General features: G+C 36.2%; 2 protein-coding genes across 4 annotated transcripts; one reads left to right on the forward strand and one right to left on the reverse strand.

Moving 5' to 3' along the window:
- Window positions 1–67: 67 nt before the first annotated feature.
- On the forward strand, window positions 68–562 carry LOC141653922 (oleosin H2-like). Its single transcript, XM_074461788.1, has one exon. It carries the CDS (start codon window positions 68–70, stop codon window positions 560–562), a length of 495 nt encoding a protein of 164 aa, XP_074317889.1.
- Window positions 563–1,260: 698 nt separating this feature from the next.
- LOC141652605 (tryptophan aminotransferase-related protein 2-like) lies at window positions 1,261–20,453 on the reverse strand. Of its 3 annotated transcripts, XM_074460145.1 has the most exons (9): window positions 20,303–20,453; window positions 19,032–19,112; window positions 17,960–18,013; window positions 12,335–12,427; window positions 10,895–11,085; window positions 4,892–5,195; window positions 3,203–3,483; window positions 1,895–2,199; window positions 1,261–1,652 (listed from the first exon to the last, which is right to left on the reverse strand). In XM_074460145.1, the coding sequence occupies exons 5-9, from the start codon at window positions 11,005–11,007 to the stop codon at window positions 1,468–1,470; spliced, it is 1,188 nt and encodes a 395-aa protein (XP_074316246.1). In that variant the 5' UTR covers window positions 11,008–11,085; window positions 12,335–12,427; window positions 17,960–18,013; window positions 19,032–19,112; window positions 20,303–20,453; the 3' UTR covers window positions 1,261–1,467. The 3 variants fall into 3 exon arrangements, with proteins under 3 accessions (XP_074316246.1, XP_074316245.1, XP_074316244.1); XM_074460144.1 differs by lacking the exon at window positions 20,303–20,453 and having other exon boundaries at window positions 19,032–19,279; XM_074460143.1 differs by lacking the exons at window positions 12,335–12,427; window positions 17,960–18,013; window positions 19,032–19,112; window positions 20,303–20,453 and having other exon boundaries at window positions 10,895–11,641.
- Window positions 20,454–21,365: the final 912 nt, after the last annotated feature.

Below are 21,365 nucleotides of genomic sequence, written 5' to 3' on the forward strand. Positions count from 1 at the left end.
CACCTTCTTCAAAATCATCAAAACAAATTGCATTTCCATTTTCCAAAACCTCATGAGAACAACAACAATGGCAGATCAATCCCACCAACTCCATTACCAAAACCAACTTCAAAACCTTCAAAGAAAAGGTCAAGAAGCCGTAACAAACTTCAAAAACTTCCTTCAACAAAACTCACCTTCAACTCCACACCTCATAGCATTATTCATAGTCGTACCGGTCGGCGCCTTCCTTTTGTTCTTATCAGGGTTATCCTTTATGAGTTCACTTATCGGTTTAGTCGTCGCAACTCCGGTTTTCATTTTTTTTAGTCCGGTTATTGTACCGGCTGCTCTTGGTGTTGGGCTTGCGGTTATTGGGTTTTGGTTGTCCGGTGCGTTTGGGATTACTGGGCTTTCGGCTTTGTCGTGGATTATTAATTTTATTAGGTATCGGACCGGTGGTTTGGAGCATGTCATGGAACGGGCCGGTGAGACGGTGGGTCAGATGGGCCAGAAAGTGAAGGAAATGGGTCAGGATGTTGGTGGTAGCCCTGGTAGGGGTCGTGAAGTGGGCCGGACATAATTTTTATGGGCTTGGTTAAAAATGTCCGTTGCATGCACATGCATAAGGCAGTTTGAAATTTTCTGTTTTTCTTAAAGTTTTTTACTGTATGCTTTCATGTAACTTTTACATTTCATAAACTTGTAGTTTATGAAAGTTTTGGTTGTAGGTAAGTTAATCCCATAATAGTTTTAATTCATCCATCACGATCATTTGTTTATCTTTTTTATTCCCCTTGAACTCGGGAAGGTTTATTTTAATTGAAGGTCATTAACAATGCAAAAAAAAAAAAAAAAAAAAAAAAAAAAAAAATCAAAAATTTGAAAACTTCGACTTTTCCATTTTCTGCGGTTGAAAACTTCGCCTTCTCCATTTTTCAGCAGGGCGAGCACTTCTGCTAACCCCTTAAATCCGCCACTGTGTGGATGTAATTTAGGCAACTGAGCACTTCTGCTAACCCACTAAATCCGCCAGTGTGGATGTAATTTAGGCAACTGGAGTCCCGAAATTGCCGGAGCATACGCTCACACTACCAGACGTATATATTGGCCCGAGTGGATGAACGAGGAATACAAATGAATGGCAATCAAAAACTGTTGTTAAACAATCAATACACCGGAAAACAAAGATTGAAACATGAACACACCTTAAAACACGAATCGTCAAAAATCTCCGAAGCTGTTTTGAGTTTTGACCGGCAGTCATCAAGAAATCAGATATGGATAAACCATGTAAGAACCGAGCTAAGTGCTCTTAAACTGCAATAGACGTAAAACCGGAGTTCCCAATCGAATATTAGTTCAATTCGGCAACCTACATTGTTCTACTGTTATTCCATTATGCTTCTAATTCTTCTTTTCAGGAAGATTACAGAAATATTAGCTTCTTATATACAGACATTCTGAAGAAGCGGGCCGTTTGCAGTTTCATGAATGCATTGTCGAAAGCCTCTTGATGAATAGATTGAAATTCGATTCACGGTCTAGCATGCTTATCCTGACGTATTGTGGGCTCATTCCGAAATGCTTTCCGCCTCTTGTTAATACTTTGTGCTTTCTAAGAAAGCTTTCACAATCCTCTGCCTCGCTCTCACACTTTAACCATGCAAAAGCTGAAAATTCAAAATTCAACATAGGGATTAGATCTAACATGCAATGTTACTTATACGCTTTTCGTTGGCTGCCAGTCTACACTGCGCGAAAACACTTCAACTAATTACGATGAGCACAAGACCCCAAATCATTAACCCTACAGTTAATAAACGAGGAATACATTAGGATTTAAGTCGGTCTTACAGGCGAGAGTGAGTGAGACCAGCCATACAAAACGACGACTAAGTGAAGGACCGATTACCTGGTTGAGTCTTAAATGTTCGATTAGTATACGTGCAGAAAGCAGGAGGGAACTCAGGAGTACTGAACATCCTACTCTGCTTGACTGCTGCCCTCAACTGTTTCCATCTATCCTCTATAAGGTGATGGCTGTTTTCGAAAAAGTTCTCTCTATTTTGAAAGTCACCTGTGTTGTCACAGCTATTTGAGACGGCCTGCAAAATCTTGGCTGCTCGAAGTTGTGAATCTTTCGAAACACCAATGCTACTTAGCTCGATGAATTTGGTCATCCTTTTTGCAACTTCATCATCCTTCACGAGTGCCCACCTGCGACACACCATTAAGATTCAATAACCAAAATTATGAGTCATGACAACTTCCTAGTTAAACACATCTTAAAATACATCCATTGTGTATAGTAATGCTAAGCCTTGAATTTCTTCCAGATTTATCGATCAGAAATTTGTTATATTCACTAATCTAGCCACATATAACATTATGGCGTTTTGAGTAGACCTAGCTAAAGTAGCACTACCAGAATACGTAACTCGAACAGTCCAGATCCAAGCCTGGCTCTAACTCGAAAAGTACAACCAAAAGTAGACGTGAACCAAAATGTCTAGGCCCAAAACAGCTAATTAGAAACAAAAGTCAAAAACTCTAATAGTCACAACCCAAAACGACCTGAAAATGTCGTCCGATGGGCTGGAGCTCCAATCATTGACCCGAAAACATCCATAACCCGAACAACGGCACAAGAGCACACCTAAAATGACCCAACTTTTAATGACTCGAGCTGAATAACCCGTTTGCCAAGTCTAGTTTGAGCATGGTTTAAAATCCTGATGTCGGTCGTAGTCGTGGGTAGCGGTATAATCGGTCCTTAATCAGCCATCACGGATGGATCGCGGTGAATCTCGGACGATGTCTCATACCGGTCGTGAAAATCCGATACAACTCGGCCAAGATTGAGCTATGGTCCTGAGACCCCACAACTTGGATAGCTAAATCTGTCAATGTTGAGCATTTGATAACCATAATGCCCATAACAAAAGCAAATAATGATTATAAAAATATATGACCCCATAGCAAGAACTTCTAGCTCCATTACTATGTTATATTCTAAGAATAATCGGGTCTATAGATATCTAGAATATGTACAAGTTAAGTTTTCCGTGGAAAGGACAATGTATGACTTGGAAAAATTACCGTCTTTTACCCAAAGAACCAGCCGACCCCAAATCATTTTGGGATTAAGGCTCTGATGTTGTTGTTGTTGTTTTACCCAAAGAACATTACTAAATTCAGTAGGTTTTTTTAGTAAGCTTACCCAATGCGCATTCCAGCATGCCCGGTGGTTTTAGAGACGGTAAAGAGCATAATGTCATGGTCACCAGGGGAGGTAATTGGAGTATATTGTGGCCAATAGTAGGCAAAGTCATGGATCAACATCCCTCCACTTCCATTGACAACGGGCTGTCGCATGAAACCATCCGGGTTGTTTGGGGAAGTAATTAGCTCAATATAAGGCCCATCTTCACTGAAGTTGGCAGTATCACCGACCCACTTGTACAACCCGGACTTCAGATACTCGATAACTTGACGGTAAAACTGCGAGCAGACATAAATCACACTATTACAAAACTTGTAGATTATGAGCAAATAGAATTGGCTAAAGCATTTGACATGTAGATTAAGAGCCAAACTTGGTTATTACAATAATTGCTTCATGTATTTTAGATTATACTCCGTATGAAATATTTTCTACCCATGCATGTGAGTCAAATATGCGAAAGCAACACGAGTACTTGGAGAAAGTAAGTGTTAAAAATTTTTAGCTTGCAAAACCAAAGTACCTAACTCATTTAAACACTAGAGAGTCTACTAGGTTCTACAACATGTTCAAAGTAAATCCAGCAGCCATCAACACAGATTCTTGAATTTATTTTGGTCTACATTTCACTTTGGCTGTCTATCAGGTGTTTTAATTTCACGGTGACATTTCAACTTCATTCTAGGCCAACATAAAAGATTTCACAAAATCGACGTGTATGACACTCCGATGTGCACCCGTCTCAGCGATAGTAGCCGAGCCAGAGTTCACGGCATCAAATGTACAATGTTGCCATAAAGAGAGGATCTTCAGCCAAAGATGAGTAATTGAGTGTACTTGCACAGACAAACGAGTGTGGGGCTGTGGGAGGGAAGAAACAACCACTTAAAAGTATCTAATCATGTTTAAATGAATGCCTCTTAATGCTTTTCACCACTAATCTAGCTTACGAGGGCAATATTTCTGCTGGCAAAAAATCCCATAATTGTGAAGCTGATGATAACAAAGGTAAAGTTGCCACCCAAAAGTAAAAGTTCACTTTATTTGCTTCAACCACGTGGACTCTGAAGATCATAAAGATGAAATCACATTGTTGCTTTTTTTTTCATGAGCTAAGAAAAGCATGTACTGTCATCAAACCAATATTCGCTTACCCCACCACAGAGCCACAAACCGCAGAATGCCACAGTTTAAAAGCTACGTCATCACACCATGCTCATTCACCAAATCATGAGGTAATAGATTATCGACGGAAGACGGTTCTGTTAACGCTCCAAAAGACACTTCTAGGCCTTCACCTACTAAAGTTTGCTATGAAAATTTTGCACTTAAAAGTGCGATGGTCCATTTAAGTGCAAATAGTCCACTAGATTTTATGCAACATTGGTGAATTGGTTCCACATCCGTTGAGGCGCTCCTAATAGGTCATCCACTAGATTTTATGGTCCATCCTAATTCACTATATCTTAGATACGAGTATACGACCATTACTAAACTAATATTGCTAATATGACCAACAAACCAACAACAGGTCAAAACTGTGCCGTTGTGTGCGACACCGCAGTGTAGAACACTACTATTATTATCGGCCGCTACTGCATGATGGACACCCAGTTTGTTAGCCTGATGAAGTTTTATTGATAGTAAATCAACACAAGGAATCAGAACATGTCATAGTTGACTTACAGAGTAGTACGGTGTGGCTGACACCACGCTTATAGGTTGAGCGCTTTGACCGAATGAAAGAGCATACAGAGCAGCCTGGAAGAGCTGTGTAGAGCCTGTTCCAACCACTATATGTCGCCCCTCCGTGATGGCATTCCCCACAACGTTATGTAATCTGATGACCTCCTTTCCAAGTGTCGGCTCTAGAAACCAACAAAGGTTCTTGACATCTGAAAAATAACTCATAGATTGCCATCCTGAAATCACAACTGTAGTCTTGTCTCCTTCCTTCTCCCAATACTTCTCATACATTGTAGGATCACCACTGTTATTCAGTTAACGACGGGAAATTTTCCACATTAGTTCATTAGGATCGAACAAAATATAATACTTCTTCTATATCATTATGAGTAGTGAACCAAAATAAAAAACAGATCAAGCCTTAATATCTACAAGTCACATTAAGAACACATTATTCCATAAAAATAACTCATTAGTTACTACACTAAAGTATTGATTGCATCAACAAATGCCTGCAGGCTATATAAACGAGACTCAAGAACTGCTACTTTCATACAAAAGCAAATAGAGCAATTGATTTTCCAAGGTCAACTATATCTAATATTAAACCTTATACTCTGTATTACAGTTAGATGTTTCAGGTTTAGAAGTTGTGTGCAAAATTTGACGATTTTCAGTGACCATTTATTTGAATATAATTTCAGGAAGTGGGATTCTTGAAAACTCTCCAAAATATCCTCCGAACAAGAACCTTAAGGTCAGACGGTTCTATAATGCGGAGCATAACCGAAAATCATAGGTTATGACTTATGAGTTTATGACAGATGCAACCAATGTCTATATAGTATGAAAAAATCTATTCTCACAGGGCTTCCTTTCTCATTCCGAGTCCATACAATTTTCTATGAATATTTCAGTGCATTACCTAGTAGCTCAAATGCTAGATGCACCACACATAAACTAAAAATACACACACAACTTGTAGATATTTGTACACAGTTGGATAGTTTTTTCTTCCTTTACAAAGAAATAAATTAATAAATATAAAAGTATACCACAGAAAATTCTTGAAATTTACTTTAAGATACCATAAATCAATGCATGGAGCGTGTATGGAGAGTTAATTGGTGGTGGGAGCACCTAAGAATTCCACCAATTCAATGATTGAGAAGTCAAATAAAAGGTATTGCTACATGCTAGTTTAAAATCCATCTCATGGGGTCAGTGAGAATGGTGACATCTTGTCAACTTTAAGACTTGTAAATCTTAGAAACTTGAATCTCAAATGCTTACATACATACTTAAAACTAATCATCTATGAAAAGACATGCACTTTAGGATCATTGTCCTCCAAGAACAGACCAAGAAACCCATAATGTTATCACTTAACGTAAAAGGAAGCAAGTTACATAAGAAAGGAGATCCCTTAAATGTGGCGGTTCACAAACTAAAGGCGGTGCTGTACTTTAGTCTAAATTTTCCTAAGAGATGACAAGCGGGTTTGTAAGCTTTTATAGTTTTACAAAAATAATTGACAGAAAATTTACTGTTTTTACATTCTATATATCATAAATTAAAGCAAAATAAAAAATAAAAATAGATTTCAGGATCCTAGGACTCCATATCCCTTAAAGTAGATCCGTCAATGCAAAAAGCAACTTGTTGCGTTTTAGCTCATTAAAACCTCATATTCTTAAGAAAAATTTTAGGACGCTAACAGATGACAAGAAAAATGTTAATAACACCATGGCACCATTCTCTATATCATATCAATATTAGGTGAACATCGTATTATACTAGGAAAAAAAAAGAGGATAATTAGCTAATGGCTATGTATTGCCGAGGGAGATTCGAGCACGTCATCATGTTTTCAACAACAATAAAACATAAGTTACATTTAGCCAGTGCCTTATTCTCTCCATCCCAAAGTAATCTTTTTATTTGACTTTGCACAATTTTAAGTCTTTCCATTAAAATCTATATACTACATTTCTTTCAAACAACATATCCTGAATGACATGTTGTATGATGAATGTAAATATTTTATCATCATATTTTTCCCATTTTTATATCACAAATTCTCATTATAGACGGACATATACGTCTATAATAAGAGACGGGTTGGATTCCTCTCACAAAGAGGCAAGTGAGAGGGCAAGTGGAAAACCGAGTGGGTTACCATTTGGCCTCCCACTTGCCCTCTTTGTAAGAGGGATCCGACCCGCCTCTCATTATAGACGGATATCCCCGTCTATAATGAGACTTGCCGTTTTTATATTGAACACTTAAGTTCAAATTTTTTAACTTTGACCATAAAAGTCTAAATGCGAAAATTATTTCCGGATGGAGGGAATATAAGACAGTAGGGTAAAGCTGACATACACATTAACAAGAAAGATTTATCTAATGCAGTTTGAGGTCCAACGCTGAGGTATACATCACTGACACAAATGATGATGACTTGGTGGCTGTGCTGGTCAAATGGACCACATCAACAAAAATTCAATGCACCCATTGAAACATGTTGTGGAGACAGAAAGTAGAGAAGGGAAGCAAATACGAGGAGAAGATGAAGCACTTTGTCTTGCTTAAGGTCGTCTTAATTTAAGACCTCTCAGAACGTCCTTTTATTTTCACCTTTATTTTAGTCGGGCGTGAGAGCCGTCTTAAGGGTAAGACGATCTTAAACAAGAAAGGGTGAAGATGAAGAAATTAGGCAAAGATGACGCACCTTTAAGCCCACTGGAGATTACCAATTTTCTAACATGAAGCATGGGAAGTGTGATCCTCAAACAAAGAGTTGTCTCTGTCTATACTGGCATGAAGAAGCATAATGGCATAGGAAAACGTAATTCTAACAATTTCCCTATGCTTGGGATTTGGATATTTACCCCATTACAAGGTTTCTTGTTATATGTTCCTTGCAATATATGTTCCCTTTTTTGTAGCTAACTGTACTTAATAAAATGATTGATACAACCAAACTTGAGAGAGATGTTTTTGTTTATAAAACTAAAATAGACCTCTGAACGCAAATTATACATCTCATTTAATCCTTGCATACTACAGGATAATTATGTTATACACATACGTCGATCTTACATATGACCTATTCTACTCTGACACTTTACTTTGGTCGCGTGTCCGACACTTGAAGTCTTCAACACGACACGACACGACACGACACGGCACTTTGATACTTCATTTTAGACCCAAAAAATGAGAACTTTGCGAAAAATAACTGTCTCTGACACCGTGTTGCGTCCAATAGTAGGAGACGATTTAGAGTAACATAGCATATAAATTGATAATTTAAACTCGCTATCATCCTTATAAAATAAGTGTTGGCATTATACTCCTGCCATAGTTTAGGTGTAAAAATCAATTCTGAAAGTGTTAAAAATCACGACCCAAACTTACTATCTTCTAATTCCAATAAGACTTACAAAATAATGGCTAATAACCACACTCCTCTATGAGAAATGATAATTAGAAATTATATTCACAAACAATTTACATGTTCAATTGATCCGAAAGCGTAAAATCCCACTCGAGCTACAAGACTTGGTTATATGCTACTATGCTAGTGAGTGTAAAGGAAGGTGTGGATTAATCCTCCAAAAGAACTAGGAACAAATTTTTGATCAGCTCATAATTGCAGAAAACTATGCCTAACACCACGAACTTTTTCCCAAGAGAATAGGCCAAAATATATGTGAAAATATTGTAAGAGTCAAAAACAGTTTGTTTCTGTATAATATCCATAAGATAAAGTACTCATAAGTCATAACATGGATGGAGGCTCTAAGGAAAGGTATGAAGGCATGAGTAAGTGTGGCGATTTTAGGATTCGGACTATAGGCTGCAGAAAACAGCAACTCACGATACATCATTGAGTGAGTGGATCCTCTCTAGTTATCAAAAAGACACATATTAAGAAAGATTAATTAAGGTCAACTACACTCACAGCATCCACTAATCAAGATTAAAATACTAATCTCATCGAATAACAAGATCATGGTTATGACTGCGGCCACCATTACAATAATCATACCCAGGAGTGGAACTTTTTGACCTATTGCCAAAAACTCATCAAGTTTAGCTAATTAATAAATATTTCAGATGATATTTTGAACTTTAAGTTTGCTTAACCTACCTGAAAAGAAATTATGCATTCAACAAAAGCAAGATTTTAAAGTGAACATGAAAGAAACCAGATTCCACTATCCATGGCATATTCCCAGTTCTACCATCGGATTTAGTAAGCAGGTGTACTTTACATATAATAGTTGATATTTTAGTATATAATTTATAAACAAAAAAAAATATTACTTTAATTCAGATAACAGAACAAAGCAATATGCACTGGAACACAAATAGACCTTGTTCTTTTCAACTCAAAACGTTACGAATTCTTTTAAGAGAAGTCACTAAGTCAGTTGTTCAAATCTATTCACAAATCGGCGGCACAACCTATACTTTAAACCTCTAATATATTCCTAAATTCCTAACTGTGTAGCATTCATTTTCTAAAGACGCTCCAAGTATTTAATTAGATTATCTTTCTCTAAAGTCTTAGATTAATATCTTTAAAACGGTGTCTAAACTATAAAGACAAGTCCAACTCCCAAGTGCTTGTATAAAACATTTTATTGAGGGGCCAATATAATTAACTATTAACTACCAGTTAGTTAAACTTAAAATCGTTGTATGGGTCATTTAGAAGAAACTTACTAAAGACTGAACACCAACAATGAAGCACAAAACCATGATACTTGTGTTCATGTCTCTAAAACCATTATTCAATTCATCAGCAACAACATTCACCTTGAAAGTTGAAATCCAAAAGACATAAAAACCTTCAAACCTTAGGAACTTGGGTTGCACACTGATAGAAATCCAATGAATGAGAGAATGAGACTACCAAGAACAAGATTTTACTTTATGTTTTCCTAAGTGACAACAAACAAAACAAAAACAATACAGTACTTAGAAAATACCACCAATAGAACAGTTCCCTTCATGCATGATATTATTGAGCAAATTATACTATACGACGGTCGTGCGGTTCGACGACATAAAAAATGAGAATTTTATGATAAATAGTAACCATTTCTGGATCAAAACCATCTTCAGATCAAGTATATATCTAGATCCTTACGTATTTTATGGTAAATAGTAACCAACGTTTCATTTAAAGGCCTCGTTATACTTCCTTTGTTCCAATTGATTGTATACGTTTTTCCAGAATTCACTCACTTATTTTGGAAACGTATACAATCAAATGGAATAGATCAAGTATTTATCAAGATAACAAAATACTCCCTTCCAAGTTGATGAATATTTGGTTTAATCTTCTCTTAAGGTCCAAAAAAAGTAGAGTTTCTACTGTCTTTAATTTTCATCCTACAATGTTTTCCTAGCATAATCAACATCATAACAATGATTAACCCATCATGCAATAACTTCTACCAAACTGGAGTAACAGATGAATGAAAACTAAAAGGAAAATGAAATAGTGTTACGGGTTTATATAGAGTTTCAGTACGACTTTTCATATACATTCTAAATTCTCTATTCTTTGTGTAAACACCTACATAAATAATGCATGCGAGGGATAATACTAAAACTTTTTAATGGCGCCCCGTCATTAACTTAAATTCACCACCTGTAATAACCAATGAAATCATATGACACTATAAATGCTATACACAACTTATATGATACCTCTTTAATTGTGACTAAATGAAGATTACATAATTTTTTAAGTTAGTCATATGTAAAACCGTCTCATACAAAATGGTGGCAACAACAACCAAGGCCCAAAACCTTACTCCCAAATTAGTTTGCAAGTCGGCTAACATGAACCATCATATATATATATATATAATATATATATATATATATATATATATATATATATATATATATATATATATATATATATATAATAAACATAAACACACTATTACTAAATGAGAAAATCAAAGAGGGGGAACTTACTGATCAAGATTAACAACTCTATCTTCATCAGCATCAAGTTCATCATAGTTGGAATAACTTGGAGGATTAATCAAATTATTGACTTTTTCTTCTGTTGGTTCTGCAGCCACCATTGATGAAGAAGAAGAAGAAGAAGAAGAAAAAGGCACATCTTTTAATTGTTTATCCTCTGCACAAAATCCATGAAAGATCTGTTTTGTTCCAAAATTAATGTCTTTCTCATAATATGTCAACTTTAGCACTAACCATACATTCAAAGCCACTGACACCATCAATAAATGCCTCACTGACCATCCCTCCAAACCCTTCCCCATTATTATTTTCTCTCAGTTTTTATTGTATAAAGATTGAAACTTTATGTTATGTTAAGCAATACCCAAGTTTTATAACACAAAATATGAGAAATTATGCAATGCACAGATGTTGAAAACTCAACTTTTGATTGTTTTTCTTGGAGCAATGCTCAAAAGGTTTAGTAACAATAGAGGTACCCGTATTATACAAGAATTATTGATGGTGCTAGAGATACTTTGATGTGTTAAGAGAATATTTCATGGGATTTAGGTTATGATAAAATGGAAGGTGAGTAAGTATCGTGCAATATAAGGAGTGTAACTTAACAAAATAAAATTATTAAGAGAATACTTTGATGTGCTAATTTATAACTAGCATGCATCGTGATTAGAGGGTGTGCTCTGTTTTGAAGACGACTAATTGAGTACTTGACTTAATGTGGCTGTGGGAAATGTCTTATATATGGAGGAAAAACGCTACTTAGTACTTACTAATACTAATCCGGTCATTCATTTACGTTTAGTATATACTCACGTACTTAGTTCATAAACGTAGTCTTTATGTCAAAACAATTGTAAATAAATAATCGGGATAGAGAACGGAGAGTTGTAACTTATGAGAAGGGATAAGATCAACCAGAAAATATAAATAATAAACTCTACAACACGATTCTATAAGATCCAAAACACTAGGGACATAATCAAGGCTAAAAAATTTGAAATGTGTTTATTTCTTAAATGTTCTAAAATAAAGAAATTAGCTTTTGTGTAAAGCGATTCAATAATGTTGTGAGGAAAAAAGGTTAAATAAAGCGTTTGGGTAAAAAAAAAAATTAGACAAGGTTAAGGTGCCACCAGATGGTATCGAATTCAATATCACCCTCTTATATGCCTTTATGTATGCCTTTTTTTTTAAGACAATGTTATTATTTTCTCATTCCGAAATCCAGGCTTCAATATCTGTTATTCCCAAATTCAATTTGTGAAAGATTCTTATTCCTCTTGAAGGTCTTTTGATGAGCAGTTTATTACGGAGTACGATATTAAATTATTTATAGGTTAAATAACTTCTGTGAAATTGTTTTAGTATGTTTAGGACATTTCTAAGAAGATGAATATCCATAGATGAGTAAGAGCGTAAGGCTACCCTGTGTCTTGTATTCTTTCACAGAAAGCCGAGAAATATCCACATACTTCGGGCATGATTTTGTTCTTCATCCATTTCTAAACATTTTTTTCCCTATGAGAAAAATTGAACAAATGTAAGACAACAAAGAAAACATAGTAATACTAATAAAGAGCAAGTCTCTTGAAAAAGACAGTTTCACGAAGAATATATTATGCGATGATTTTATAATTTAAAGTAAAATGATACCACAAGTAATAAAAGATGTCCAAATCACTATTAATGACAAAATGAGAATGTTTATCGTAAAAACAGGTACGAAAATAAAATATTCCATTTAGTTATCATCAATAATAAAAGGATCACGATAACACATGAAACTATAAAAGGGTACAAATGAATGGTCTCTCAATAACTTAATGAGAAACCAAATATCCTAAGTTTTTGTGATGTAATATAACGTGGATACATCAATGTTGTTATCCAATAAAACTGAGATTTTACAGTATGACAAATTTAATTAGGTCAATTAAAGTTATATTTCGCACATGTTATATAACCTTTACTTTACATATTGCAACTTTGCATAAAACATCTTTATATTTGATTAATATTATAGACAACGATAAGAGATTTGGTGGCAATACAATGGCAAATTGGCAAGGTCTTTAATCCTTTATGTAGCACTATATACACTGATTATTCTTTCCCTACGAATTAAGACTTCTACATCACTATTTATAGCCATTATTTTTATAGAACTATAATATAATCAAAGGATCTAATAATAGGCCTTTACCTAAGACCATCCCCAAGCAGTGGTCACGCTAATTAGGTCGCGACCCGATTTTACTTTTAATCTCACCTTATTAACCTTGACCCATTTTCATCTCCCAAGCAGAAGGTCGCGACCTAGGTCATCAACCCAATCATTTTTCACCTTCCAACCCTTTTTGTTTTGTTTACGACCAATGATAATTTGACACCTATTGGTTCACCAATTGACCTAATAAGGTCAAGAGCAACCAAAGAGGTCACAAATTGACCTTATAAGGTCAAGACCTTACAACTTGTGTACTCTGTTTGTGTAATGTTAATAGGGATGGCAATGGACCGGGTCTGGGTAGGGTGCAATAGGATCCAGATCCATATCTGGCACACCAACGTTTGATCCATATCCGACCCATATCCGGCGGATCCAAATTTTCCAGATCCATTTTTAAATAAGTGGATCCATATCCAACCCATATCCACGGGGTCCGAAAAATTAGGATCCATATCCTACCCATCAGGGTCCGGATCCGCGGATCTGGATGGGTCCAGGATCCATTGCCATCTCTAGTCAAGAGCAACCAAAAGGTCACGTTAATCTCATGCTTAATTGTTGGTTAAGGCGACCCAACAAGGTCGCGACCTCCCTCGTGACCTTGCTTGGGGATGGTCTAAGAAAAGAGCTCATCTAACATCAATACAGGACAAAAAAAGGAGCTCATTTAACATGAACAAAAGAATTGTGTAGACCCAATAATTAGCTTGTTGCCAATTTGAAATGGGCTTTGCATGTCAGGTGCTCAGAAAAGGCTTAAATGCGAGATTAACTTTACTAATGTCCTGCTTGGTAAACAATATATTAGCAAAAAAAATAGTAGTAAATTCAGGTTAAAAAGTAAATTGACCTATTAACATACTAAGTGTGTGTGGGGTAAATATAAAATTTAATAGCTGATTCATGCGAATCCATGAATCTACTATTTCTCGGTATGCTACTATACCTAATATCATAAGATCCTAGAGTTTATGAAGCTATACCGGTCCTGCATCGCAACATCTTAAAATCTTAGCATACTAAAGGTAAGTAGACCATGGTTACCGGATTCGTTTGGAACCCTACGAAACGCGAATCACGAATCGTTAAAACCAAATTCTATCAAGTTCCTTACTGAAAATACATATAACACACTTTCTATAAGAGAGAATCACGAATCGGTAAAGGCGTATTCATAGCGAATCTGGTAACCATGAAGTAGACAGCTATTTTATGGACCTTATATTAATTTTAAAATAAATGAAAACACAAGGTTCCTCTATTTAAGTTCATTGCAACAATTCCAAAAAAAAAATAAAAAAAAAATAAATAAGTTACAAATATTTCACAATCAAATAGGTTCTGGTAATAGTGTAACTAATAATAAGAAGAAAATAGGGTACAAACTGTTAACGATCAATGGTAAAATGACAGCTACCACAAGAAAATAATTACCAGCTAAGATGATCATTGATCATACTAAGCAATAATGATGTATATTTAGAATAAGTTAGTTTACACCAGTTTTACTTAAAAACTTGTGTACAGAGGCACATAAACAGGATCTTAGTATTTTGAGTTAAATTTTATAAATCGAATCGAATCGATTTTAAAACTTATAGACGTTCAAACAAATTTTTGTGTCTGAACAAGACCTTAATTTCGAAAATAGAGTGATTAAAGCCATCAATTGGATAGGGACTGAACATGTTGGACAAAGAGCATGTTGTCAAACTCTCAACTGCACATCCTTCACCTATGGACCCCCATAAAAAAAATGTACATCATCTACCAGGGTTGCTCGCTTAGTATTGATGGTGCCCTAAAGAAAATCATGTTCCTAAATTCCCTTATAATTACTGGTACATCTTTGTTTGAGTGGGTCACTTCTTGACTACAATATTTGACAATATATACCTCTTATTTGCTTGAGATGGATAGTAGTTATCGGCTATCGCCTATCGGGTAATAGATAATAGGATAGGCTTGATATAAATATTACTTTAAGACTTCTTCTCAATGCAATCGTTTGTTTACCTCTAATACAAATCCTCCTCGCAAAGAATATATAAGGTAAACAAATGATAGAAGCTGAAGTAATTTTTTTTTTATGAAACGCTTAATAAGTAGTAATAACTAGTATTTTATATAGTTAAATTTTTATTTTTATTTTAGCTTTTTCCTTTTAATTAGTTTTTAGTGTATTTATTAGTTGTCTCTCCTTAATGTAGTGAGAGAGGTCTCTCAGAAGAATTACTTTCTTAATACCATCATTAAATCGATTTTCACAGCCAATAAGCTATGCTAATGGGCTTATAAATATGATAGAGAAACGTAAAGAGACATGAATGAAAGTGACAAAAATCAGTATTAACTACGACTAGTGTACTACACCAGAAGTTAGAGTGGACCTCTATAATTTGGGTCCACAAAATCGGGTTCTTAAATTATGTGGGCATGCCTTCTTCACAAACTGGCCCAATTTTTGGTAACTGTGGTCCTTCCAATCCAAGCTAATTAGTCGCAGTAATCCTACACTGAGTGAAACATTTGACAAATATCTTATCTTCTCCTTTAGCTTTTAATTAGGGAGCAGCCATTTTCACATCCCAAATCAAAGTACAAGTAATTAGATAAGATCTAGCAAAAGCTGACTCAAGCTAAGGACCTCGACATGAACCGCCGGAAACCCAAGCTGGTAGATCCCGAAAATTAGGTGAACCAAACAGATCAGACCCGACTCCCGAGGTTAAACCGATAACTGACAACAAACTTATTTATCCTGACGTGAACAGACCCGTGACACGATATTGACTTGTCCGGTTGGATGACCCGATATTGACTCGTCCGGTTGGATGACCCGATAACGAATTAGAAATGGGACAAATAAGACAAAGTGGACATTCATCTTATTTATTTTCACTTAAAAATAGGGGACGTTTGGTTCATCACGGAATAGAATCAAGAAAGGAAAAAGGGCGAAAGGAATGGGATTACCCTAAATTTACCTTATTGTTTGGTTATATCATATCCAAAGGATATACACTAATCCAACTAACACCCATTTATCCTACACCACGAACCACCCACACCACAAACAACCCGGCACGCTCTCCCTACCCCACCTATTGTACACAACCCCCACCCCATTTCGAACTCCTATCCCACCACCATAAACACCACCCCTATGCCCCAAAAGTCCAAAACACTCTCCCAACCTTAGAGGCGGGGATGGAGAGGTTGTTATGGTGGTGGGTGTAAGAGGTAGGGACGACGATAAGGAGGCAGTGGGGTGACGACGGGGAGGCCATCATGGTGGTGGTCGTAGGTTTAGTGGTAGTGAGTGATGGTGATGGGTCGCTAAGTGATGGTGGTGGTAAGGAGTTACAAGAGTTTTAGGTAAGGACAGATAAAGGGAACGATTGTTTTAGTCAAATAAAGGGAATCGGCCAAACAGCCCCTAAAATAAATACACATAAATTGTTTTAACAAAAAATTATTGATCTAAATTAAATATAAAATTTAAAAATATGTTGTTGAACTTACCCACAACTTGTCACCCCTTGACAAACCGACCCAACCATGACCCAGAATGTTGAGTCAAGACATAATCTAAATCCAATGAGCGCTTGGACACTACCTATAACCGACCCCGAATGCCACCTCCAAGTAAAATACAAGTGAATTAAAATAAAATATGCATGCGTCTCGTTATTATAGTTATTATACTTTAAGGTGCTTAAATCCGTACGTTTCTTTTATACTCCTATATGTAAGAAGTTTTTTAATTAAACGTATAAAAATGAAATAATAGAGGGAGTATATAGTTAAAAAAAATGAATCCAAGCCCAAACTAAAGTAAAGACGGATATTGAGCTCGACTGTAGTCATTTAAGATATTCACAAGCTCGAGAGCTCTACCCAAGTTGTTCGAGTCAAGCGCTTGCTCTAGAGCTCTAGGGTCAATGAACCGAATCCTTTTACTCATCCATTCTTAGTATGAGCTCTCAAACAGTTTACCCCTTAAAAAACTTACTAGTCAAAAGATAAAACTCACAATGCAGAAGACATTGGTATACAATTAGGAGAAATATGGCCTCAACTTTCAACCAATCTCTTTAATTCTCTTTGTAGGGGTAGATTGATATTGTAAGTAACTTGTGGAACAAATCGGAATATTAATTGAGCCTAGCCGTCTAATGCTTTTAAGACAAATTGTATGAATGACAAACTACATGATATATTAGACTTATTAGTCATAAGCTAGAGTTTCTTGATGTAGGCAACATGACAAGGATTAAGGAACTTGTGACTTTCCCCTTTCACAACCATATGTTGATAACTCAATGGTATAAACAAAATACTAGAAGGTCCTTCAAGTACATTCCACATGTCTCCTAGTTGACTCATTAACAGTTCAGATAAACTCAGGAGGACATCCAAGAATGTTCATTGGAAGGACACAAACTCGAGGCCCCTCTAATCTCTATAATGAAATTATGTAGCAATATATTGCTCAACTGCTCCACAGAAAAGTGTTTAAAATTTTAAGTTTCGCTAGACTGAGCTAGTATGGCTCATATGAGACAGTCTCATAAATCATAAGTGAGACCAACTCGAATTCTTAAATAATTCTCGATTATTCTAATAGTTAATGAGTTGGTTCATAAGTAAGACAGTGTCAAATAAGTTTTCTATGGTGTGCTTAATCCAGGGTTTCAACTGATACCGGCCCATCCTAAACCCACACCAGAAATTTCATAAACAACAAAGGATAGTAATTAGACTAGGCAATGGGTTTGCATCAAAACAGTCAAGAAGCAAAAGCAAAGAGAAATTACCATCTCATCAGATCTCTTAACATCACTTGAGGGCCTTGGTATACTTGGAAAGTCCTGCCAAAAGACGAAGCAAGTAATCAGAAAGATGCCAACATCTTGGCAGAACTGAGTTCAAAATCTAGCAGAGAAAGGTCGCCTAGCAGAACATCATCAACCAATGGTTACAAGTTCTGGCAGTGCTAACTGGAATGACATTACAAAATAATCATCTTGAACTGTATCAATGTATCATTTCAAGTTTTCAACAATAGGTACTCGTTTTGTTTCTCAATGATCTTCTCGTTTCCCTTCTCAGATTTTCCGATCTGTTCTGCTCACATTCTACTCTCTCTACTCCCTGCACCAACGTTCTACCCCGAATCCCTCCTCAAATCTCAATCAACTTTCCCAAAGCCCCACGGTGTCCTCTACTCAATACCCTCTCGTAGCCCTCTCTTTACTTCCTGGCCTAAGTCTCTACGGAACTCAATGTAGAACATACACCTATCGGTAGAGTGGAAGCTGAAGGCATGGTGGCATGGTGGGTCTTGTTGTGTGAAGAGCTGTGGTAGGTATTGTTGATGTCTCAGTCACACGTGTCACGTGTGAGGGGACAAGGTGATGTGTTACTTCGGCTCTTCACTTTTGAGACAATACTAATGTCTGAATTGATACTCAAAGACATGGGTATGCAATCCGTATCAACCCCTAGCAATCCAATACTAATAGTAGAGGAGTATAATCTATATAATGATTTCAAACTCTTATGACTAACACATCCCTCTATTTTCAAATACTCCAAACTTCTTCTTGAAAATCTCTTTTGAAGATGTGTCCTCAACCATGGACAAAGTCCCGTGCCTCACAATTTGAGGCATGGAACACTTTCATATGACCATGTATACAAGCCGTCCCGTGCCTAGTCCTAACATTGGTGATTATGGATGTATAGATATGCATAGCATAGCAAATGTCTATAAGAAAGCACATAATTGGCAATAAAGACAATATTAATGGGGAAGTATATACGACTATGAACATTAGCCGTGATCACAAACAAATATGAGATATAATAATGAAATTAGTAATGTACCTAACCCATCCCTAGACCAAACGTCATGGACTCGTGGATCAGATTAAAACTCGTTTATCACCAACAGGTCCACCAATTAACCTGAGACACGAAATCAACAAGTTATTAGCGGCATGCTTCCTCCGGCTCCATAAGAGAAAAAGAAATATCTAATTGCCAGTGACGCCTCTAATTCAATAGAAACATCATTAATAATGGCTTGTCTTTCATATATTCACTTAATTTTCAAATCTCGCAATTGCTTGAGGAGTTGAGGAAAAGGCGGCACTACAAATGGCGTGTTTATACCGTGCTTGGAATAAGGGTTTCGAATTCTACATGAACTACATTTCAACAAACAGTTACGGCTTTTTCGCGATCAACAACCAAAAAATAACCAAACACATTAACAATTCTTCACCAAAATGAAATTTTTCATGCAAAATTGTTCGAAAATCCAAACTAATAACTGATCAACCTAAAAACAAAACCTGAGCAGCAGAGGCAAAATTATCGACAAATTGAACAGAGAAAATGATGTGAATACGGTACGGTGTCCTTAACGAAAATTCTACGAGAAAATTACCGTATCAAGGGACGCGAAAAATAAAACAAAAACAGTCCGAATAAGGCTTGGGGGCCGTGCAAACCGTGAAGAAAGGGATGAAGAACCTCGGGAAAGACCAAGGCCAAGTGCATGGAACTACCTAGTTTTTTTACCACCTAGTTTTCTTAATCGCCTAGTTTTCTTCCTAGTCTTTTCTAGTTTTCTTCTAAAGTCTTTCCTAGTTTTCTACACTAGTCAAAACTAATAACTAAGCACCTAGAACTCATGCAAGCATTGAAAGCTTGCCTTGGAGCCCAAGCATCATTCGGCCTATATAAGGCTTGACTCTCTTCATTTGTAAACATGATGTTTTGAGTAAAAAGTTCACCATGTGTGAGAAACTTGTCTCCTTATTTGTGTTGTTACACGAGTAAAAGGCTCAAGAGGTCGAAACGAGTTTTTCGTACCTTGCTTAGACCGAGGACGCGATCCAAAGTTTAAGTCGGATTGTTTGACGCGTATCAAACAATTCACCCATTGACGTAACTATAGGTCTAGTTACGGCAAATATCCCATTGTTTTCGAGGTCTTCATTGATCTTGAAACAAATATCCCCTTTATAAAAAAACACAAAAACAACCTTACAAAAATGTCTTCCGCTTCCGCCAAATTCACATCAGAAAATAGCACAGAATTGAATTAGAAAGAAATTAATTGGATAAAAGAGAGAACAGTAAGAACTTACATCGTTGAAATTAGGACGAATTGTCGGAGATAAAACCCTAACAAAAACCCTGATTAAAGTGCAACCGTTGCGAACTTTCGAAGCTGGAGATTTTGAAATTGAGAATTGTGAAAATTGTGAATTGTGTGTGAAGTGACGATGAAATGGGCTGGCTTTGGTGGAAAAGCTTATTGGATTTTGAGTTTGGGGTGAGTTAGGGTGGGCTACCCTAGGGTGGGTGGTGGATTTAGAGATGACGAACAATGACATGACACGAAAACATGACACGAACCCGACACGAAATTAGCGGGTTTGGATTGAGACTTAATGACCCATTTATGTAGGTGGGTCGACACGAACATGACAAGATATTTAATTGGGTTGGGTTTGGGTTGAGCTCTCTAAACACGAACCCGACACGAAAGATCTGTTTACTAAATTAATCCTAATTTTTCTTGATCCTCCATCGGATAAATATACTTAAACTTTCAAAATATGGACAAGACACGAAAATATGACACGAAATTAACGGGTTAGGGTTGACGCTTGATGACCCATTTATGTAAGTGGGTCGGCACGAACATGACACGAAATTTAATTAGGTCGGGTTTGGGTTGGAGGGTCTGTGACTCGTTTACATGTGACACGAACATGAACCCGACATGACCCGATCTGTTTACCAGGTCTAGGTGGATTGGTACTTTTGTAGCCCTATGGGCAGACCTGTTAAAACTTGACCCAATCCGTAAACGCAATCCGACCCAACTTTACCCTATTTTTTTTAACTCAAACACCCGTAAATATAGTCTTGAAATCGAAATTACTCATTATTTTAAGGTTGAAACCCAACCAGACCCGTTCGATTTGTTTCGTCATATAAAAAAAAATTGAAATAAGGGTCATATAAAAAATATTTTTTATTATATTTGAAATAATAAATTGATTAATAATTTTAGTATTTTAAATTTTAAAAAAAATTATCTAAAATTATAGTATCATTTAATATTAAAAAAATTATTAAGCGAATTTTGTTTTTATAAATGCTTTAATATAAGCACGATAAGTAAGGGAAATAGTTATATTA

Source organism: Silene latifolia, chromosome 4 (genome assembly GCF_048544455.1).
Source record: "Silene latifolia isolate original U9 population chromosome 4, ASM4854445v1, whole genome shotgun sequence".
NCBI classification, from domain to species: Eukaryota; Viridiplantae; Streptophyta; class Magnoliopsida; order Caryophyllales; family Caryophyllaceae; genus Silene; species Silene latifolia.